General features: G+C 42.6%; 2 protein-coding genes across 2 annotated transcripts; both read left to right on the top strand.

Annotated features, from left to right (window-relative positions):
- Positions 1–5,299: 5,299 nt before the first annotated feature.
- Positions 5,300–18,267, top strand: pah (phenylalanine hydroxylase). The gene is made up of 13 exons (XM_069139866.1): positions 5,300–5,456; positions 6,702–6,824; positions 11,418–11,601; positions 13,232–13,320; positions 13,833–13,900; positions 14,200–14,396; positions 15,204–15,339; positions 15,432–15,501; positions 15,636–15,692; positions 15,888–15,983; positions 16,473–16,606; positions 16,685–16,800; positions 17,771–18,267. The coding sequence occupies exons 1-13, from the start codon at positions 5,391–5,393 to the stop codon at positions 17,812–17,814; spliced, it is 1,380 nt and encodes a 459-aa protein (XP_068995967.1). The 5' UTR covers positions 5,300–5,390; the 3' UTR covers positions 17,815–18,267.
- A 362-nt stretch (positions 18,268–18,629) lies between these two features.
- On the top strand, positions 18,630–22,841 carry th2 (tyrosine hydroxylase 2). The gene is made up of 12 exons (XM_069139869.1): positions 18,630–18,976; positions 19,739–19,913; positions 20,083–20,171; positions 20,278–20,345; positions 20,421–20,471; positions 20,576–20,721; positions 20,885–21,020; positions 21,162–21,231; positions 21,325–21,381; positions 21,618–21,713; positions 21,816–21,949; positions 22,467–22,841. The coding sequence occupies exons 1-12, from the start codon at positions 18,752–18,754 to the stop codon at positions 22,630–22,632; spliced, it is 1,413 nt and encodes a 470-aa protein (XP_068995970.1). The 5' UTR covers positions 18,630–18,751; the 3' UTR covers positions 22,633–22,841.
- Positions 22,842–23,658: the final 817 nt, after the last annotated feature.

The raw sequence follows: 23,658 nt of genomic DNA, 5'->3' as shown, positions 1-23,658 counted from the left end.
CCTTTTTACAACGGCGCTGCCGAAAGCCTCCAAGTTTTCATTCTCTTTTCTCCCCCCCCCGCCTCCCTTCTTGCTCTCCAACTCTCAGAAAAGAGCCTCCACAATGCTGAAGTGGATTCTTCAGCACCCCCGCGGGCAGCGCACATGTGGACAACATTCACGGCATGTCCGTCAACTCGTCCGTTAATCAACGACGCCTCACGAAAGCACAATTAGGAAACCTCACAACTCCATAAAGGCACGTTGCTTATTTTAGATTTAAACTCTGTTTGTGTTGAATTTGATCTGTTTCTCATGCGTCTCATTTCTGCATGTAATTCTCTTGTTGTGAAGCACTTTGAGCTGCATTTCTTGCAAATAAAGTTTATTATTATTATTATTATTATTATTATTATCATCATAAATTATTATCATCTCTAAGCACCCGCCTGCTGCTCCTCCTGCACGGCAACGCTCTCTTGTTTTTTTTCCTCGTTCAACTGCACTTTTTTTTTTTTTTTTTTTCCACCACAAAACAATTAGATAAAAAAAAATATATATATAAAAAAAAAAAAAAGCTGGAGTTGCATAATCGGAGACAAAAAGCAAATATGATTTTCTTAAGTGAGAACAGCTGCGGCGTGTTGAAGAGCTCATTCCTCGCCACCGCGTTAAGACGTGGCCTCGCTCGCATCTGGCTAATCGTTAGTGTGTGAATAAGACGGAGGCCCCGATGGAGGAGGCCATTGTGGACGCACACTGCACCACTTCTTGTGATAAATGAGCAATTGTGTCCGTCGCCATTAATGACAGTAAATGACGCGGTGGGGAGCTCTCCATCCACTGTACAATGCGAGGACGACGCCGAGGGACCTTTCGGGGAGTTTTACTGTGACATCACGTCACAGACGGGTTCATCACTCATACAGAGCTCCATTGTGAGTCCTTATTGGCGGGATAGTTGCGTTTCAAACGGGGTCTTATTTAGAGGACAGTCCGTATCTTGCGGTGTTCACGATATCGGAACGCATCATTTTTTTCTATCGGTCCGGAGTTCACGGCTTTTGTGACGTGTTTGCTGACGTTTCCAGAAAGGTCAGAGGACGTGGAAGTTCATTTCTAGTCGGATGTTAAGCTGATATGTTGTAATTTTAGTCATGTGGAGTTTTGTCTTCATAACTTGGATAATAGTTTACATCTTAGGAAAATGTTGTGATGCCTCATCTTTTCACCACCTCTTAGCTTGCTAAATCGTTAGCCTCTGTGGCTTCTAGACGCCGTCCATGTTGCCATTGCTTAGCAACAGTGTTTTAACGACCTGCCCAATTAAATATGAATATGAAGCATTACAAATTTACAAACACTAAAGCTCATTCGAAAAGGGCAAATGTCAACTTTCACAATTCTAACAAGCTATACTGAACATCTTAGCGTGCTAGCATGCTAACTTGAGCTAATTAGCATTGAACACAAAGCCCAGGCTGATGGGAAAGTTAATATTTTTTAGGATTTTGGAGGATTATCACAGATCATTCAAAGGTGGGCAACATCAGCTAATATCATAAATGTGCAAAAGTGGTACAAAATGCTAAAAAGTATTCTGCTATGTAACACAAATGGGAGGAAGAATCGCACCTGGAGATCCCTGAAGACGACGACGGCGCTGCTGTTTGGGGGGAGAGGGGGGGGGGGGGGTCAACCACGCTATCAACTCCACGTCCTGGAGAGAAAGAGATCTGTTGGAAGAACATAGTAAAATATTTTCAGACTCCAAGACTGAGATTCATTTGAAGAGATTTTCACAGAAGGAATGAATGCAGAGGCCCTAAAAAAAAGTCTTAATTGCAAGTCAGTCACATGACTATAAAATGACCACAAGGAAATACAAAAAGAGCATGTGACATACACACACACAAAGATGTAGAAAAGACACAAAATTACCAAAAACAGACAAGAGAAATTTATTGCCAATTCATCCACCTGTTGTTGAGAAATTAAAAAGTACAATGTCGACCTCATGGGGGCGCTAGAGGGAGAGTGAGCAGCTCACCAAAGTCGGAGGAATTAATGTTGCAGTAGATACAAATAAAGGATAATATCATAATCATAAAATAAAACTATAACAAAAAAGGAGTATCATCAAATCATAAACACGTGTTGCATCAGCCTGCTGGTGTCCTGCTGCTCACCCTTCAGTGTTACTCTAAATCATCTCATCGGCCATAAATCTAGAATGTTTACAGCATATTTATTAATAACAGAGTACTTTAGCTAAAAGTTAATTTACAGGAAAACCTTTGGCACACTGAGGTGAGAGACGCTGGACTTTGAATGTGTCTCTGTGCTGCTGCTGGTGTTTCACCTCTCATTATCAGACCTACGCTGCCCTCATGTGGCACCTGTGGATCACTTCAGCATCGGGTGAGCAAACAACAAGTTTTTATTTATCTGCAGTGTCAATCAATACACCTGCAACTTCTGATTATTTCATGTTTTCTGATTTATTGTAGTTTTACTGTCAATCAGTCACACTTCATTTAAATGGCACTTTTTTAATACGCATGTCATGTAAAAGCAAGTGCTTTACAATAAAAACAATACATCCCTTCCTCACCCATCCACGAATTAAATAAAATTAAATAAAATTAATAAATACTTACATAATGGATAACATACTTAGTAAAACAGAAGAAGAGGAACTCAGGGGTTGCTATCTTTCACACAGGTCTGTATTGAGAAAATATCAGTGGAAGGAATTAAAGTTAAATAAAATACTAAAATAAAAGTGTCAACAAGGAACAGAAATATATAAATAAAATGACAATAAAAAAAAAGAATCAATGCAGTTCAAGTTAAGTAAAATAAAGTGCGAGCTTATGCCAACTAGTAAAACCAATTGAAATGTTGGCTATGAATAAACAGACTGTGAAGCAAAAAAATGAAATTTAAGTTAAGTTAAATAAAATTAAAATAGATTAAAAGGATGTACCAAGAGATAAATTATTTATTTTATTTATTCTTTTAATAATTTCCACTCTGTATAAGTTAGTTTTGCCATGTATTTGATAGCCCTACTTGATGGTGTAAATGCTGTTTTGAAACTTTCTCCACATTTAAAACTATAAACTGTGATTCTGCTGTGAAAGAAATGCCACTTTATATCGTTAGTTCTTCCTAAAAATGGACAATTAAAGAGTATAATATAGGTTTGGATCTGCTTTAACAACTCACCACGTGGGGTTTGTCTCTATGTGGATTGTGAACTTCCTTCAGGTCACCAAAGCCCTGAAATTAGTGGAAACAACACAAAGACCATGACCACATACATTTCTCTTCCTGACATTCAGTCTCACTGGATTACATCAATATTAACGTCCTAAAGGTGTTAAATAACCAAAAAACTCAGATGAGTGGGAGACACCAGACACTTCCTGCTGCTCAGGTAACATGAGGTCTGTTTGGACAAACTGAGTCTTCATCAAGCAAAATTAACCAGATTTAATTTAAGCTCCATGATAGTAAATGTAAAAATGTACAGCGATGTTAGAAAGCCAAGTGGCCACATGTAATTTCCGGTCGAGCCACCAGCAGGTCAACATTTACCTCATTGTTTGGAGCAACAGTTTGTACAGATGTTTTTACACATTTGGGTCACAAAGATAACTGCACGGATTTTGAGTGACTGGGCCAACTTGGCATTTGCCCCGAGGGGCCCCCCGGGGTCAGCAGGACCCTGACTCAACGTGACAACAAAGACATTTAAAAAAAAAAAAAAAAAAAAAAAAAAAAAATCACACAGAAATGCAAGCAATGAACAAAGGGACACAAAATGACCACAGAGGCGTAAAAGAATGGTGAGAGATGAACCAAAGAACAACCACAAAAAAAAAAAAAGAAAAATGTGCTAAATGACCATATGAGACAGAATTATGCAAAACAACAACAACAACAACAAAAATCCACAGTACAGTTAACAACCGTCCATTTCTAAAACAGAGCTTCCCAAACTTGTCAGACCATGTGCCACAATGTACCAAATAAAATTTCCCAAACAGAAAACCAACTATTATTTTCATAAAATAATATTCGGTGATTTGACCATGAAAAAATCTCAAGGGCAAAAAACAACAACACGAAGCTACTGTTTCAAAATAAAAGAATACATTTGCATCTTTCACTAAAAAAAGTGCCGCAACTTGGCAACTCTGACTCCAGTTTCTCTTCGACATTGAAAACCTCATCTGACCTGTCACCCATTTCAAAACTCCACTTTTCTAAATCAGTGACTGAGGACTTCAAATCCGACTGCGACCAGCTGCTGCTGTGCGTCAGATGACGTCACACAACGGGGCAACGCATAGATAAATATAATTTCTAAAATATTTGAATGATTAACTACTAAGTTACACATCAGTTTATTGTGATGTGCTTTTGTAATAAAAAAAAGAATTGTATTAAAAAAATGTTTGACTCTGGTCAGTTGGAGTGCACCACAGGCCTGTCAATCAAACAGACACGCCCCCCCCCCCCCCCGCCCATTTTCTAATTAACTACTTTTCAGATGGACCGCCAGAAAACTAATAAGAAGACGTGACTTTAGCTAACAACACCAAAATAACCTGTGGAAAAAATGTATTGACTTCGATTTTCATGAGACAGATTGAATAGAAGCCTATGGAGCCGGAGGTGTTTTGGAGTCAACCTCTAGTGGCACTAGGTGGTATTGCAGTTTAGGACACTTCTGTATTGGCCTCATTTTTCGGACCAGAAGTTACAGTCAATGGATAAACAGCATCTTTTAAAACCCACGAGGTCATATTCTGAAAGTTGTTTTTTTTTTTATTTTATTTTTAGGCTTTTATTAGTTGCCATCTTTGTTTTAATTCAGAGAGGCAGGTGTAACTTTGATAACTGGAATCATTCAGCTGTTGATGATTAGAAGAGGGTTTAATATCTGATGTGAGAGGCACAAAATACTTTTTTTTGTTTTGTTTTTTAAGACAAACAATGATTACACCGGCTGATTAAACGGATTAAAACCGCGTTTGTCGTCGGTCATTATTGTTCTCAAGTCAGCCAGACTACACAAAAAAATGTTTCAAAAAAAAGTTCGAGCAGAGAGGGCACTCACGGGCGGGTAACCTGGGCCCAGCGGTGCGCAACGGGAACCAGATGTGCCACTGTAATTGTGTTTCACAACAACCGTCCCGTGACATACCGATGCAGAGGAGAGGAGGGGAGGGGAGGGGAGGGGAGGAGGGGGTCACGTGTCCCGGCGTTAAAACCGGACTGGGGTTTTTATAGACAGGAGCGAGCTCGCACAAACTCCACCGAGGCTCCGAGCTCAGCATCAGTACGGCACAGCACGGCACGGCACGGCACGGCACGGCTCACCTGAACGACCAGAGAGGATGGACGCGGCGTACAAGAGAGTCAACGGAAGCCACGGCCCGGTGGAAGAAACGGGAGACGAACGGGTAAATCTGATCCATGCACACGTTAGATTACCTGCTGAATTCAGGTGAAAGCACTTTGAATTTGACTTTTTGCAAACACTATACACAAAATTCATTGGGGTCCTTTTTGTCTTTATTTTGTCAGTTGATCTTTCGTTTTTAGTAACTGGCGGTAGCTGAAATATTCCAGAAACAACAGCGGACAAAAAGCAGAGAGCTGCAAAGATCTGTCAGTGAATAGACCCCCCCCCCCCTCCCACCACCACCACCATCACCACAAAAAAAAAACAGCTGATGTCAGTGAAAAATATAAACAACGTTTGCTGTCATAACACAAAATGCACTATACTGTTTTTTTTTTTTATATTTAAAACTAGGAAATATATTTGAGTTGTGTTGTTAAACAGTTAGAGGATAAAGCAGTTGTCCGCAGCCGTTTTAGTGACAGATTAGTTATTCTGCAACCAAAAATGGTCAAACATGACCTCGTTCCAGCTCCTCAGACGCAAAGATTTCCTGCTTTTCTTGGTAATCTGTGACCATAAACTGAATATATTTGTGTTTTGAAGCAACCTGAAGATGACGCTTTGTTTTTGTTTTTTTGGTAGATTGCGACAGTCACTTTTAATGTTTTTTTTTTTGTTTTTTTTTTCTGGTATTTTATGCAGCAAAACGATTAACGACGACGAGGATGATTTGTTTAAGGTGCATGAAGTGGTAACCGCAATAAATAATCTGGACTGTGACTTCTCTGTGAGGCACCTGCAGAGGAAATGTCAGGATGTCTTGCGCTCAAAATAAAAGCAGGCGGTCGTGGAAGCAGGGGTCGATGTCGAAGGGTTAAAGGTGCGAAAGGCTTCCAGCTTTAGATCCCACGATGTCACGGCTTGAAAGCAGATTTCATGCTGTTTCTCCTGCATGTGGCTGCGTTTAAAGGCAGATGCCCGAGACGTTGGAGCCGAACACCAACAGGAACGATTAAAACCTCTGAGGTTTACGCGTCGTCTTGACCGGAAAAAAAACACATCTGGGGTATTTTAGGAGCTCAATACGGGGTTCGTTATCGATGATAATGAACGTTCAGCTGCAAGGTGAAGGCTTAAAAACACGTGTTTTTCCTCACGGGATTGTGGTTTTAAGTATCCCTCCTTCTGTTTTCCGTGACACGGTATTTAGATGTTCTTAATAAAAAAAAATTTAAAAAACGAAATTATGCAGGAGTCCACGTTTTAAAGTGTGTTTTTATCCCAAATGTGTCGTTGGCAGAGGAAGAGAAGGGGCTCCATGTACCTGGAGGAGGAGACCGACAAAAAGTCCGAGGTGATCTCCTGCATCTTCTCCCTGAAAGAGGAGGTCGGCGCTCTGGCCCGGGCCCTCCGGCTCTTTGAGGTAAACCTGATTTCCACACCGGAAGTGATCGGAGGTGAATTTACAAAAAAACGACCAGCAGCTGGATGCAGAGGAGTTTAAATTAGCGCCGGCGTGGTTTAGTTTTTCAGAGTTTTTCTTTAAGTGGATAAGATTTAACACCCAACTTAAGATGATAAGATTGACGCCGATTATTTATCCAGAGTTCCCACAGGTCAGAGAATTTCAGAGGATTTTAAAAACTCTTTTCCAGATTGGGAAAGTCAGGGAATTTGAAAAATTCACCCGCATTTAACCAAAGCCCACTCAAACACGATTGGTCAATACTACTCAGACCGCAAACAGAAAACTGAACACTTCGATATCAAACTTTGCAGACAGATCCTCCGTTCTTTCGCAGGTATCTGTTTATAGAGATTATCTTAGCCTTAGCATTCGGGGGAAACGGCTCATCTGGCTCGTCTAACTGGATTCAAATCCACCAACCAACACTTCTAACGTTCACTGAAAAAACACGTCATGTCTCATTTGATCAACGGGTATCCTTAATTCCAGTTTTTGTGCGAAGCCGATTGGCTGTTGGGTTTATCTTAATTTTGTAGCTGACAGAAAGTGGCATATAAATAAAAGTATTTTTATGTACAGGATTATTTGTTTGTCGGGAACTAAAGACTGACAAACAAAAATAAAAAAAAGACTCCTGGAAGTTTCCGGCACGGAACGACGAAGACTTTGGTGGCCACGACGACCCGGCGATGAAGCCCTCTCTGGCTCGTGTCCGTTAAGTTACTCATTAACATTAAACAAAACAAGCCACGGGAACAAACTGTGTCACTTCAAATTTTGGAGATGTTTCTGTGTCACAGCATCAGCTTTTAGTTCATTATTTCAAAGTTGCTGCAGCATTAAATCCGAGCTGTGTTCGGTCGGAGGAAACACGATCGTGTGTCGTTGCCGTTTTGGTGCTCCTGACCTTCTTTGACCTTTTGAAGAAATAAACTAAGCAAACTGAGCTTATCTCGCATGTTTGTGTATCAGTCGTGCGCAAACAGCAAAGGCAGGTAGCTCTTTGATCCTCCTCCTCCGGCTGAAGTTTCTCTCATAATGAAAAAGTCAAAAACTGAGCCGAGTTGAATTCCTCCGTCTTACTGGCCAAGTATTTAAGTTCTGTACTTCGGTGCAAGTAAAGCACTCAGTACTGTTGATGCTTTTATTTTATACTGCACTGCATCATCTGGAAATATCTTACTTCTTTAATGCACAAAACTTATATATATATATATATACATATATATATATATATATATATACATATATATATATATATATATATACATATATATATATATATATATATATATATATATATATATATATATATATATATATATATATAAACTGGTTAAAATTAGTCCAGCTACAATATTAAAAGGGCAGTTAAGTAACACTTAAAAGGTTTTGACACTCTTAAGAGACACTGAAACAAGAATGATGAAAAGTGGATCCTACGTTTCCCATAATGCAACTGAATGGTATCATCCACTAGACCCCTCCCTGCCCACATCTCTCAAACTTCACAACTCCAGTTTGTAACACGGGTTCTTTATCTCCCCGATGACATCACTATGACATCATCAGTTGTTTTTTTTGTTGTTGTCGTTTTTTTTTTGTTTTTTTCAAACTTCCAGCGGCGCCTTGAAAAATGTTGGACAGCTGTTTTAACAGGTTTGTGACGAGTAAATCAAGATAATGTTCTCACTGAGCAGAAACGCATTTTTTTTTCTTTTTCTACATTTCGGAAATGGGAGCTTTTTCTAAAAGGACCTCTGGAGCGCGTGAATCCGGAAGACGCCGGCTTGGTGTCGCCGTGGAAAATAGAGTAAAAAAAAAAAGAAAAAAAAAAAAAAAAAAGCAGATGGTGGCAGTAGTGAGACATTTTATTGTTTTCTCCATTTAAACCGGGGGGAAAAGAAAAAAAAAAAAAAGCTAGCCTGCTTGTGTGTCCTCCGCGCAGTAAAAAGACCCCTTCAGGCATTTTCATGAGGTATTTGTCGTCATTTTAAACGTAGATGTAGCCTGAACTTTGTGTGGAAAACGGGTGGAACGCCCCTTTAAAATGCCGCTATAATAAAATGAAGCATTAGTTTGGGTTTATAGTGCCTCAACTTTGGATACTTTTAGATTTTTTTTCTTATATAACTTGTTGTTGTTTTTACTAAACTTTCATTTTAATGGAGTATTTTTCCAACACGTTATTGCTAAATTTAGTATCGACGGGCATTTAAAAAAAATTACAAATAAAATGATCTCATTGATCTTAACCGCCTGCGAGTACGTGACTGGACGACTGCCTCGAAGTAAAGTGACTGGCAGCACCTTCGTTGTTTAATCTTCGACACGAATGTTTCATGGAGGTTAAAGTTTGCTCTTCTCCAAACACGCACGACCTCCAAACGGTTTTCACGAAAACACCGCGATGACGCGAAAACAAACACCCGAATACGCATCGTGTTTTAAGGTGGAGAAATTCCTCCCCCGGGTCATGTGATCTCTCTCGCTCTCTCTCTCTCTCTCTCTCTCTCTCTCTGGGGGGAGGACATGTGAGCGTGTTGACTGATCAATACCAAGTACTTGCCAAATGCTGCCCTCCGAACGCAGCAGTAAACAAGGCTCCTCTTCGAACCTATGAGCTCCCATTTTGCTGATCCTCCCCCTGCTCCACCCCTCCCCTCCCCTCTCCTCCTCCCACTCCTCTCCACTTCCTCTGTATAAACCGGGCTCAGAATGACCCACCGAAACCTTCAGCACACCCCTCTCTCCCCGATTGAATACATAACAAAAGCTGATTAAAAAAAAGAAAAAAAGAAAGAATTAAAAAAGAAAAAAAACCTTGAAGAGAAACATGCAGGAGTTTTATTTTTCCCGATGGATTGAAAACTCCGCCGGCCATGTGCTAACGTTTAGCTGCACAGCTGCTGCAGCCGTCACGTGTTCATCCTCTCGTCTTAATCTCCGCGTTTCATTCAGAAAAGTCGCACATTTGAAAGTCCCCACGGCGTTTTTATCCGCCTGGGCGTCAGCGCCGGTCTCATGTGACCCGGCAGCAGGGCTTTCTTGTGACGAGTCACGCCGACGGGCCGACCTTGACCTTGACCTCGCGCTTCAAGTCAGGGTCGGTGGGTGGGCCGGCCCGGCGCGGCGGAGCGACGGCTCGGAGGGTTACACAAATCTGACAAAATGACCGCCGCGGCCCGTCGGGTGCAGGATTTAGGGCCGGCTATGTTAAGCTGGACCAGGCGTCCCAGCAGCACGCACGTCGAAGCGTTTCTCTTTGTGCACACGAGCAGCAGAATCAGTTCGATTTTAGAGCTTTTTTCTGGGGACAAAAAAAAAAATCTCATTTTTTTCACTCTGAACCTGATAAAATCACAGAATATTTAACATATTTAAATGCAGAAACTTATGTCAGTTTACAAGTTATAATTCTTCCATTTATTGTTGCTAAATGTCATAAAAGTACAAAAAACTAAGGTGCATCATCGCTCTTCCCCCAAATTACATATTGTGCTCTCAAAGTGAATTAAAAGGAGATTCAATGATGCATATCAGGTGGACTTGTAATACAAAACAATATGTTCTGAATAGGCCACAGAAATGGTTTTATATGTCATATTCTTGAGTTTATTGGGGACAAAACTAGTCATTTAGTTGAATTACTGTCAAAATCGATTCAAAAGCATTGTTTTTTTTCCTCATGTGATGTGGGTAGAAAGTTTGTAAAGTAAATCTGCTGACTGTCAATAGATGATCTTATATCACGAAAAGCCAGTCACGTTTGCTTTCGGATGCCAACCTGCACTCATCTCTGGTCGTGTCTGCAGTCCCTCCGGGGGAGATGCTGGACCACACGCCCTCTAATAAAACGCCGTTAAACACAGAATAAGATCCAGATGGGAGAAAACGGGAGGATCCGTTGCGCACGCCCTCCTCTGTACTTGGCCTATAGTAGACGGAGAACAACATCCTCCCTCTCCCTCCCCTAAAAGTTACATAAACAAAAAACACATAATTTGACGGCAATTACCTCGTAGAGCCGCTCGTGCTTCTTAACACGAGAGGCAAAGATTCTCTTCGCACGTTGGATGCTGAGAGACGCAACCAGAAGAGTCTGGAAAACTTCCCAAAAGGTTTTGTGTTCATGCCGCTGAAGGAGGTCAGAGTGATTTATGTCACAGTTGTGCACTAAACTACAACGATGTGCCCCAAATGCCTTCACTATGTCAAGTCCAGTCTGTCTGGTTCAGTTTGCCGGCAGAGAGTTCGAGACTGCTGACCGGAGGTCACGGAGGACTCCACGAAGCCTGATAAAATAGCTGCCAGTTTAGTAGCCACACACCGCCCTCTGGTGGTGGAGCAGAGGCAGTGCTGCGGCTTGCGGAAGCAAAAACATCGATTACAACATGATTACAACATACCCGTTTAATTTTTCACCTTGTTTTAACTTTCTGCCTTATATAAATGGAAAAATACCCCAAATATATATGGAGATGAGAATATGACCCCGTGACACATCAGCTGTGGTCTCACCTGAAGCTCCTGTGTTCCTCTGGGCAGGACAAGGGCATCAACCTGATGCACATCGAGTCCCGTCCAGCGCGCATGAACAAAAACCAGTTCGAGTTCTTCATCAGCGTGGACTCCACCTGCTCCCAGGCCCTGGACGAGGTCATCGATGGCCTGCGCACACAGATCAGCGGCCACGTGCACGAGCTGTCACGCAACAAAGAGAAGGACACAGGTTAGTGAGTGTGTGTAATCGGGCCAAGAGGACGTCCACCGGACAAGACGGGCACGAATCCACGAGATGACAAAGATGTTTGAATGTGTATAAATGTCACGGCTCCACATGTGGTGAGGAGAATTTAACAATTTACAAACGGACGCAACGGATCATCTGAGGTTTCCAATACGGAAGACGCTCTTGTTGTTTATTGATTGAGGATAAGACGATCCCACGGGGTGTCTTACAGTGCGAAGAAAAATGACATTAAATATTTAGGATTGGAGTTAAATTTTTCCCACATTGAATTTAAAAATTCTATACTGTTCAGTCATTAAGTTATCCAGATATTTCGCTGGATTCACCAACTGACTGGCATCCCCGAGAGCCACACAGCAAGCATGGCAAAAAAAAAAAGAAAGAAAAGAAAGGCCAATACAGCTGAAATGGTCCATTTATCATCTACCAGCACAGAGCTGTGTGTTAAGCTTCGGGCCCCCCATGTCCTCCCCCGGCAGACTTGGTAATGGCCAGCCAGTGTCGCCGATGAGACGGATGGCCCATCGCCCACATCTAGACCCCTTTATTAGTTGTTTCCAGAAGGACATTAGTTTAGCTACTGAGGACCAACAGGCCCGGCGGGAACAGAAGAGCTCTGTGTCTCGGCCGAGGACTAACACGGCCGAGGAGGACACGCCAAGGTCACGGCGGGCCGAGGCAGACAGGGCCACCGGGGATCCTCCTCCGACCTCCACGTAGACACCGCGGTCCACAGGTCAGGGTCAAGTGGACCACGGGGTATTTATGGCCTGTTTTGGAGACAGCCTGTTTATAGAGGAGCCTGACGGGGGGCCCTATTGTCCTCACCGGGGCCTCGGGCTGGACCACACTGCACAAATGTAGATTGATGATTCGGCCCCAGTGTTTTTGGAGAGTCATAAATCCATATGAACAAGCAGATGCCCGTCGTGTACGGCTCTGCTGAGTGTCAAAATACCACAGCACTGAAGAAAGAAAAAAAAAATCCTGTAAGCAAAACATGTACACGTCCACATAATGATCCTCAACATTGATTTGTACTGTGGTCATTTATACAAGACAATAATTACACAAAATCCAGGCTGCAACTGATTATTTTCATTGTCGATTCTTATAAGATGAAAACAGTGAAAAATATCTGTTCCAGCTGTTAATTAGTTGTTTGACTGATCAACAGTAAAATAATCGGTAACTAATTTGATCATCAAATAAGTATTTTAGTTATAATATAAGCTGAAATAAGTTATAATGAAATAATGAGTTTTAAGGAGACGTCATCTCTTTTGGGCCTCGGTGATAGTTGGTATTTCTGCTCGAAAAACTGCTTAAACAACTTGACTTCATTATAATTAAAAATCAGAATTTTGCGTTGATTAATCCAGTAATCGTTTCAGCTCTGCAGAAAAGGGCGTTGAGGTATCTTTTAATTCATTCATTCATTAATTGTCCTGCTGACATGAAACAGTCCCTAGATTTCCTCCCTCTGGGCACTGAATGCTTGATTGAATTCAACCTGAATGAATGTAAGTTGAATAAAATTAAATTAAATTAAAAAAAAAAAAATAAAACATAAATCATCAGCGTTTTAACGACTGTTATGATCCAACAGTGCCATGGTTCCCCAACGACATCCAGGACTTGGACCGCTTTGCCAACCAGATCCTCAGTTACGGCTCAGAGCTGGAGTCCGATCACCCGGTAAGGACTGACTCATCCGTTACCGCCACATCCTGCCACCGCACACGTGTGTGTGTGTGTGTGTGTGTGTGTGTGTGTGTGTGTGTGTGTGTGTGTGTGTGTGTGAGTGAAAACACGCCCACGTCTTATGAAAAGCAGGGCTGCGGAGATGACAGGCCGCACTCTGCCGTCTATTCTAATGGAAACTACGCGGACACACAAATTGATGTCATTGCTTTAATTGAGCCCCTATAATTATAGATAATTGCTCCCTTTTGCCACCGCCATTAAAGCAAAATGTATTCATCATAAGCTGGAAAACACTCTACAAAGGCTTCATTTGAATATGTATGTGCGTGCTCTTGTTACAGACGGGAGGGCATAATGCTGTCAAAGGCCACATGGGTTTAGCCTCAGCAGAGGATTTCCACTCTTTGATTTAGCTGTGAGTGGCTCGGCTGCGATCATGAGATCTAACATGGCTTTCCTTTGTTTGTTTGTGTGTGTGTGTGTGTGTGTGTGTGTGTGTTCAGGGCTTCACAGATTCAGTGTACAGAACCCGCAGGAAGGAGTTTGCAGACATCGCCTACCACTACAGACAGTAACTACTCTCACTTTAAAAAAATCTTTACGCTTAAAAGTCCAGAGGGAAGTTATGGAAGAACTATTTCTTCTATTTAAGTTGTTATCTTTCCCTGATTTACCTTGAAATTAATGATCATGAACAAAACAAAACAAAACAAAATAGGGACAAATTACAGGGAGGAAGTGGTGAATTTAAGGGATTTATAACCTTAAACCAGCATTAATAGAAACAACAACGTCCACATGTAGCTGAGTTCTGAGCTGTTCATACGCCAGTACGTAACTTTACCCCGTGAACCTGGTCTTTGTTCGCAGCGGCCAAACCATCCCCAAGGTGGAGTACACGGAGGCGGAGAAGGTCACATGGGGCACCGTGTTCAAGGAGCTGAAGACTCTGTACCCGACCCACGCCTGCCGCGAACACAACCGGGTCTTCCCCCTGCTGGAGAAATACTGCGGCTACAGGCAGGACAACATCCCTCAGCTGGAGGACGTCTCCCGCTTCCTGCAGTGTACGTCAGCGCCCAGATGCAAACATCTTCACCTGTTAATTCCCCCGAGTTAAAGTCCAGGTTTATAATGAGGATATTTTAATTAGTGGGCTTCATTTTATAACTTTATTACCAAGTAATAACGAGATTTTGTGACGTGAGGTTGAAGAGCCTTGCTGACTATAAATAAGGAGTTATTTTTGTTAATGATGTTTTTCTACAGTACAAAGTAAGCAGAACTTCTATTGAGAACCTTTTTTTTTTTTTTTGCTGACTAATCGCTGGAATTTTGCTAAATTGTAAATTAAAAATAGTGTAGATTACTTAAATCCGTGATTGTTACTCATGGGAATGATAATTAAACAAAATTAGATTGAATTCCTTACTGTAAACAATCTTCAATAGAGTTTACTTACCAGAAGCGTCCAGTTAAAAGCCACATATTGTGCATAGACACTGCACTTCCCTGCGTCATGATTATGCAAAAGTATTATGAAGGAATTAGGATCTCATCATGCAGTTTTTGCTTGCCAACATTTGAACTTTTTTTTTTCTCTCTCGGCTTTACTGCTTATATAAAGACTCTCTGCAGAATTTCCTACATTTACATGATCTTTTCCCCTCGTTTGTACCTCATTGGTATTAAATGTCACATTTCCTTCTAACGACTGCTCAGAATATGTATCAGGTGTCATGTTATGAGTCACGCGGCACATGAAACATCATTCAGGTCATTTTGGAAATGCGGAGTGCGAGTGTGGGAGGCTTATTCAACACAAACACTCTCCTCCCCTACCCCTCCTCTCCTCTTCTTTCATCTCCCCGCAGCGTGCACGGGTTTCAGGCTTCGCCCCGTCGCCGGCCTGCTCTCGTCCCGGGACTTTCTGGCCGGACTGGCCTTCCGCGTCTTCCATTCCACGCAGTACATCCGTCACGGCTCCAAGCCCACGTACACGCCCGAGCCGTGAGTGTCAAGGAGAGCCTCGCCTCGATCCTGGTGAAGGAAGGAAGGAAACATGCATTATTAAATCAGACGTTTCTGTGCTTCTAATGCAGGGACATCTGCCACGAGCTCCTGGGACACGTTCCTCTGTTTGCCGATCCTAGTTTTGCCCAGTTCTCACAGGTGATCGAAATAATACAGTTCATTTTGCATATTATGCATCTGTTGTACACAGATTAGATAGAAAAGGGATTTAGTTATCCTAGAAAAACACATCTTTATTGATTCATTCGGTGCTTCGGTTCGCCTCTGCACAGGAAATCGGTCTCGCATCTCTCGGCGCTCCTGATGAGTACATCGAGAAACTGGCAACTGTGAGTATCCTGCACGAGATAAACACCGAGTGAACTGAGCCTTTAAATCTGAAGGACGAACCCGCGATTGATTCTTGTGAAGTCTTTTCCTGCCTTCGGTGTATAAACCTCCTTGTATGAACTCTGTGTGTGTGTGTGTGTGTGTGTGTGTGTGTGTGTGTGTGTGTGTGTGTGTGTGTGTGTGTGTGTCCTCAGGTGTACTGGTTCACGGTGGAGTTCGGTCTGTGCAAGCAGGGCTCTGAGATCAAAGCTTACGGCGCCGGCCTGCTGTCATCGTTCGGAGAGCTGCAGGTAAGGAGGAGGAGGAGGAGGAGGAGGAGGAAGACGCTGAGTCACAAGAAAACAAGCAGCAAGAAATAATCTTCTTTTAGGTTTTAACACGTTCACCTTATTGCGCAACAACAAAGGCGGCGGCGCAGGCAGTGGGTTAGTGGTCCACCCGGACTCAGGTTTAATGTGTCACCGGGGGAGTCGGCCTGTCTGCCCAGCAGGGGTGTGTGTGTGTGTGTGTGTGTGTGTGTGTGTGTGTGTGTGTGTGTGTGTGTGTGTGTGTGTGTGTGTGTGTGTGGTGGATGGGTGGAGGGGACGAAGAGCTCCCCTATCGAGGTCACCAGTCACATCAGCCGCTGTCAGCAGAGGATGTGCACCCTGCCAAGTCAACAGCCAAGCCTGGAGTCATGCTGCACTTCCTGTTTACTGATTGGGAGAGGGGGGTGGGTGGGAGGGGGCAATTTGTCATTGAGAAAATTAAAATTCAAAACCCACCGTTTTCCTTTTCAGTACTGCTTAACAGACAAGCCGAGACTCGAGGCCTTCGACCCCAACAAGACGAGCCTCCAGAAGTACCCGATCACAGAGTACCAGCCCGTTTACTTTGTCGCCGAGAGCTTCGAGGACGCCAAAGAGAAAGTCAGGTAAGACGTGCACTTAAAAAAAAAAAATCTGTGCTTATAAATTTAATCTTGTTAAAACAATGTCGGATCTGTCTGCAGGAAATTTGCAGCCACCATCCCGAGACCTTTCTCGGTGCGCTACAACCCGTACACCCAGAGTATCGAAGTGCTGGACAACACCCAGCAGCTCAGGAACCTGGCCGACAGCATCAACTGTGAGCTTCGCCTCCGAAAAACTAAAACAAAACACAAATCTCAATTTCTTTGGTTTAATTCACTATTTAAAGCCACAATTCCCAACTGATTTTGGTTTTACGACCGGTTTTAGTTGATCATCATCGGTTCCACATGTTTATTATCAACCAGAGTGATTCGTTTTCTGGTTTTAGGATTTTTACAAGAAAAATAAAGATTATTATGGAGGCACATTGTGACCACAAAAGAAAAACCTCATCTTGTAAGAAATCTGGTCGGCAAATATTGTCCAATCTGAGAAAAGGTTATCGGTGATTGATATACTTCAGAGGACAAGTCCCACCTGATTTAATGTGATTAAAACATGAGCTCCAATACCTACAAAACAGATGTAAATCTATTCAGGAAGCAGGAAGTATCGAGGATTCAGTGGGCTGCAACATGAGCCCAATTTTCTAGCCTGGATTTGTTTACATTCATCAACCTGATGATTCTCAGGCAGGTTTTGAAACATTCCTGCTCTGTTCGTCTATTTCACATTAAGTTGAGAAAGTTCTCTCATAATTACGAGATCCGGAAACTTCTGTCGGTCAAAAAAAGAACCTTTGCTTTGCTTTGCTCTCGTGGCCATTTGTATAGCCTTTCAGATTTATCTTGAATTGTTGGGAAATTCTGATTGAAAAGATCACAAAAACAATCATAAAAACAGCATTATAACTGGGAAACTTTGATTTAAAAGACTACTGAGAAAATTACTTTTTTAAAAACCCAACAATATCAACCTGAAGTAAATCTGGTGATGATACAGGTCAGGTTTCATCAGACTGTAGTAAGCAGGACATAACGGGACTATTTTTGTCCAGTCGCCTGCTTATGACATTTTATTGTCTTGTGCCCCATTTAAAGTAAAAAAAAAAAGAAAAAAGAAAAAAGAAAGGACTATTTTATTTGGATGCCCAAATATTGAGCTTCTATTTTCTTCTGTTTCAGGTGAATTGGGGAAACTGTGTGAAGCCCTGCGGAAACTGGAGTAACTGCACGTGGCGTCGGAGTTTGACGACGACCTCCTGCCACGGTTCCTTCCAGCACGCTCGCAAATTATCCTTCTTTGTATTAAAAAACAAAACACATATGCAAGTCGAATAAGGACATTATGACTGTAATCCAGCTCGTAGGAAACGTTGCGTGTATTTTTTAGGTAGGTGAATAAAGTGTAGCCTGGTATTTACAGACGATAGTCAAGGAATGTGAAAAAATTTGATATTATAACCACGTGAACTTTACTGGAAGATAAATAAAAGCGTCTGTCAATCAGCATCTCTTTAATAACTTTTAAAATCGAATGTAAACGTTTAATTTGACCTCGAACCTGACACAGCTCGACTGCTGCGATCCGACTTTTAACTTTCAGTCCGCTCGGATTAATTCAATGTTTTGTATATGCATGAAATGTTTTAATGAAACCAATAAATATTTCTCATTACAAAGGTGGAAAGTTATTATTGAATGTCTCGGACTTCACTTTGTCTAATTTAATCCCACTTAATATCGCTACTGGTTTTTTTTTTTTGCAAAGTGTCTCTAATAAAATGACAGCTGACTTTACATAGAACAGATAAAGTATTTGTTTTCAAACTCGGAGTCCTTTTTTTAAAAATTTTTTTAAGTCTATGTAACATTTATGTAACCCATGAAGGTGTCTCAGGAGGGGGAATGAATAGGATGCATCCAACCAAAGAGCACCGTTTGAGCCCCATAAATAGATGTAATGTTATGACGCAAAACGGACCCCCCCCCCAAAAAAAAAGCCAAAACGCACGTGCTGTACTGTCCTCCATTCAGCCTTCGAGACGACTGGGGGCTATTTAAACCTGTCGTCGGAGGACGCGAAGACGCAATCACACCACCTTGCGGGCTCCGGTGCCTCCGTGAAGCCGCACAGACAGACGGACGGACGGACAGACCGCGCAGATGAAGACGGACGGAGTGGCGCAGACGTTCAGCGGCAGGAAGCAGAGCCTGATCGAGGATGCGCGGCGGGAGCGCGGCGGCGGCTCGGCGGGCTCCCCGGGGCCCTCCCGGTACGGGGACGGCTTCGTGTTCGAGGAGAAGGACGGTAAGGTGACTCTGAACGTCCTGTTCGCGCTCGGCGGCGGGAAAACCTCCGGCTTCTTCAAAACGGGCAAAATATTTGAGGTAAGGAATCAAAACCGCACTGTGAAGATGCTCTAAAATAAGTGTGAAAAGCCTCCTGTGATTGCTAAATGATCATGTATTTATTTTCTTATTTCTTTGTTGTGGTTGGTGTTAATTTTAGAACCAATCCTAGGTGAATACGTTTAAGATAATCACGTGTTTTGCTCTTAAATTCAAAGTAAAGCTAAATTCAACCAACTGGTTGGTGATTTCTATCGCCAGAAAAGCATCATATTTTATAGATAAAGGTAGAGAAGTATAGAACAGCATTAAAGTAAGATATAAGTATCTTAATACTTAGTAATTTTGAATTAAGGAAATAATAAATATCACACCTAAATAAAAGTGTTATTTCTGTAAATATTCACATATATGAAGATTTTGGCCTATAACCTTTAAAAAGACACTTTTATAACGATAATTCAAGATATAGACCTGATGGACTGATGTGTTTACAAAGATTAAATTAATGTAGTCTTTGTATGGAACAATTTTCCATCCATTTGAGGCTCCAATCGTGTGTTACGGGTTTAAATTATTAATTTGGTTTTTAGATGTAAGTAGAGTGGAGCAGCAGCATGTGGCGTTCAAGGAACGAAGGAAAACTGAACTCCAGGATGAGGCTGGGATGTAAAAGCTTTTCCTCAGCATCAAATATCACTTAATAGAAAACGTAAAGGATAAAAAGAAGATTAAAAAAAACAAACAATAAATGCTATTTTCTGGTCCTTTCACTTTTTGTTTTTGTTTTGTTTGTTTAAGACGTTCGAAGCCAAACTTCTCCACATCGAGAGCCGACCGGGGAGGAAGTCGAAGAACAGCACGACGGACCTGGAGTTTTTCATGAAGTGTGAAGTTCACAGCTCCGACCTGGACGTGTTCATCAACTCCCTGAAGAAAGTGGCCGACGACGTTCGCTCCATCCCGGAGGAGAAAGGCGAGTATCCGATTTGAATCCCGTGAACGCGTCGTCCGAGCTTCATCTCGTCAGAGGACTCTCATTTAAACACGGACTGCTCCTTTTCAGTCGGTTTATATGATAATAACATGCAGCCGGGACGATCACAAAAGCACTAATTAGTCTCTTTTTTTTTTTCTCATCACAGTTCCCTGGTTTCCCCGACAGATAAAAGACCTCGACAGATGCAACATGTTAATCACCAAATTTGATCCGGACATGGACCAGGAGCACCCGGTGAGACTTTACTGTGAATATCTGCTGCAGAATTATATTTAAGAAAAACTAAAGCCCGTTTATGGTCATTTAAAATCTTTTTTTTTTTCCCTTTTTACTTTTTCAGGGATACAGCGACTCGGAGTACAGAAAAAGACGAGCAGCCATCTCTGAGCTCGCCTTCAGATACAAACAGTGAGTCCCACCCTCGACAGAAGGTCTGATTAAGCGTTTGAATATTGTGTCATAAGTGAATCTTCTCTGCTGCAGAGGGGACCCGCTGCCCTCAGTGGACTACACAGCAGAGGAAGTGTCAACATGGTGAGAGTCACGTGCACGGTGGTCATGGACGCAGATGCGTATTGTAAATTGCACTAAAGTGATAATGTGGGTTTTTTTTTTTTGTTTTGTTTGTTTTTTAAAAGGAGGGAGGTTTACCAGCAGCTGCGGAGCATCTACCCCGGTCTGGCCTGCAGGCAGTTCCTGGACGGCCTGCAGCAGCTGGAGAAGGAGTGCGGCTACGGAGAGGATCGCATCCCGCAGCTCAGGGAGATTTCTGCCTTCCTGAAAGGTGACAAATCAGAATGAAAAGAGATTCAAGGCGGTCAAGGTAGAATGAATGACTGTTTTCTGCTATTTTCTAGAAGAATTATGACACATTTCACAGAGACGTGACAGAGGAAATGGATCTTGTCTTTATCTCATGCATCTGTTGTTTCTGCTGTCCCTTTTAGAGAAAACCGGTTTCCAGCTGCGTCCGGTCGCCGGCCTGCTGTCGGCCCGCGACTTCCTCGCCAGTTTGGCCTTCAGGGTGTTTCAGTGCACGCAGTACATCCGGCACGCCTCCGCTCCCATGCACTCCCCCGAGCCGTGAGTCGTTCGGGCCAACTTTCCAATTCACGCATTCAAGCTGCTGCTGTGTCTTCTTCTTTCTTTCTTTCTTTCTTTCTTTCTTTCTTTCTTTCTTTCTTTTACCGCCTCAAATCTAAACTTCACATGTGATTCTGACAGAGACTGCTGTCACGAGCTGCTCGGACACATCCCCATGCTGGCGGACAAAGAGTTCGCACAGTTCTCGCAGGTAATTATTGTTTCTAACTCTGATTTTGGCAAAACTCTGCACGTGATTCTACGATTGTTCCTTTTAATCCTCATCACTTCTGGATGTTTCCAGGAGATCGGACTCGCCTCACTCGGAACTTCAGATGAGGACATTGAGAAACTGTCGACGGTACGATTTATCTGTCTTTTAAAAATCAATTTACAGCCTTTAAAAAAAAAAAAAGTTATAACTTCAACATTTTCATGCAGAGATGCTGCACGACGCCACCTGATGCATTTAATGGGCCTTCAGTGCCATCTAGTGGCTAAAGTAAATAGCTGCAGCGGATGTTTCATGTTCATCAGCCTTCTTTTCCATCATTATTATATGATTATTATTATAATTGTTGTGTTCTCTGTCCACAGTTGTACTGGTTCACTGTGGAGTTCGGCCTCTGTAAGCAGAATGGGGCGGTGAAGGCTTACGGCGCCGGACTCCTCTCCTCTTACGGAGAGCTCGTTGTGAGTGTTTTCTCTACTTTCACACACACAGAAATGTTTTTCCTGCAGCTGCTCCGCGTGTTGACACCCCGCCCCTCTCTCCCCTCCCACCCCTCCCACCAGTACGCCCTGTCCAATGAGCCGGAGTACAAGCCCTTCGACCCAGAGGAGACGGCGGTGCAGCCGTACCAGGACCAAACCTACCAGCCCGTCTACTTTGTGTCCGAAAGCTTCGAGGACGCAAAGATGAAGCTGAGGTAGTCGTTTAGTGCTTGATGATGACTATTGCTGCGTCACTTCACATCTCAACTTTAATATGAGGGTTTACACTAATTTAGTCAGAGGAAAGTTCACTATGTGTAAAAAAAAAAAGTTAGAAAAACTTTAAAAACGATGCATCCTTACTTCATTTACTAAATTTTCGCAATCCATACTGAATCATTTAATCCCTCAAGTCAAGTCACAACAACAAAAAAGTGACCCGTTACTGTTTAATCTTTTACATTTTTAAACATTTTAAAGGAGCAGTATGTAGGATTTAGGAGAATCTATTGGCAGAAATGTAATCTAATAAATATAAATATGTTTTCATTAGTGTATAATCACCAGAAACTAAAGAACCACTGTGACCTTAGAATGGACACTTCATATCTACATGGGTCCTCTTCTACGGGGACCGCCATGTTTCTACAGCAGCCTAGAAGGGACAAACCTAACACCCAATCATCAATTTCTTCTTCAAATTAAGCCATATGAACTAATTTATTCCCTCAGGAAATACTCTGCCAAAATCAAGTGCCCCTTCGCAGTCCGCTACGACCCCTTTACCTGCAGCATGGAGGTCCTGGATCAGCCCGGCAAGATCCAGAATGCCCTGAGCCAGATGAGAGAAGACCTGAAGACCCTTCAGAGCGCCTTGGAGAAGCTCGGCTCATCTTAAAACTGGAAATATCTGCAGAGATAAAAAAATAAAAAAAACAAACACTTCACTGGACATTTGGCCCCTGGTAAACACTGTATACGAGATCTACTGTTATAAACCACTGTAGTCATGTTTGTGAGTTTCCAACAGGCCAGTTATATGTGTGTATAATGTATTATGTTCTGTGAAGATCATGTAAAAATAAATAAATGTTTATTTTCATGAAACAGGCTCATCAAAAGTTCAGTGTTTTATTTCCCAGACAGACAGAAGAGATCAAATAAAAGGTGCTGAGGAGAGAAAAGTGTAAGAAAAAAAAGAGCAAACCACAATACAGGGATTGTAGTGGACTCTTTTCTAGCCGTTAACTCCAAACCAACTTTTTCCATTTGGAAAATTCTTGGAAGCCATTTATCTTCATGTGTTGTTCGGCAAAAAAGGGAAGGAGCTAATTATGAATGATTTAAGTATCGTGTTCCCTCTGCTGGTCAAGGCCAGCAGCAGCAAGGAGGCCCAGCAGTGTGGGGCCAGGTCACCGTGACCTCACAGCCCACCGCAGCCCGGTCTGCACCGCTGACAGACGCTCCTCTCTCTTTATTTGTCTTTCTGCATCTGACAGACAGCTGACGGACGTCCAGCGTTTTGATCTCCACGCAGGCGACAATGCATGTCAGAGGAAGAGAAACCGCCTCCATCTGCAGGATTCATAAAGGCGTCAACACCATCGAGACGGTGGCTGGCGAACCCCTTCGCCTCGGCCACCTTTTGTTGCGAAGCTTTCCCTTCCCATAATTCCACTGTGCAGTAAATCAAGCCTCGCTCCAGCCTCCCTGGGAAAGCCTGAGTTTGCAAAAGGAGGAAAAAAAAAAAAAAAAAAAAATGTGTGTGAAGAGAGAGAGTGAGAGAGAGAGAGGAGTTGAGGGAAAGTGTAATCTACTGCTTGACAAATGTGCGCGCACACACACACGCAGTTAACAAAACCAGGTTGCCACGGCAACAACGCGACCCCCAGTAAGGGGGATCCAGCAACATCCTCGTGCCTCG

The sequence above is a fragment of the Embiotoca jacksoni genome, unplaced genomic scaffold (assembly GCF_022577435.1).
Source record: "Embiotoca jacksoni isolate LCO1_2020_lvr unplaced genomic scaffold, fEmbJac1.0.p SCAF_86, whole genome shotgun sequence".
Lineage (NCBI taxonomy): Eukaryota > Metazoa > Chordata > Actinopteri > Embiotocidae > Embiotoca > Embiotoca jacksoni.
Note: the sequence above shows the minus strand (reverse complement) of the source record. Positions and strands in the feature narration are given on the sequence as shown.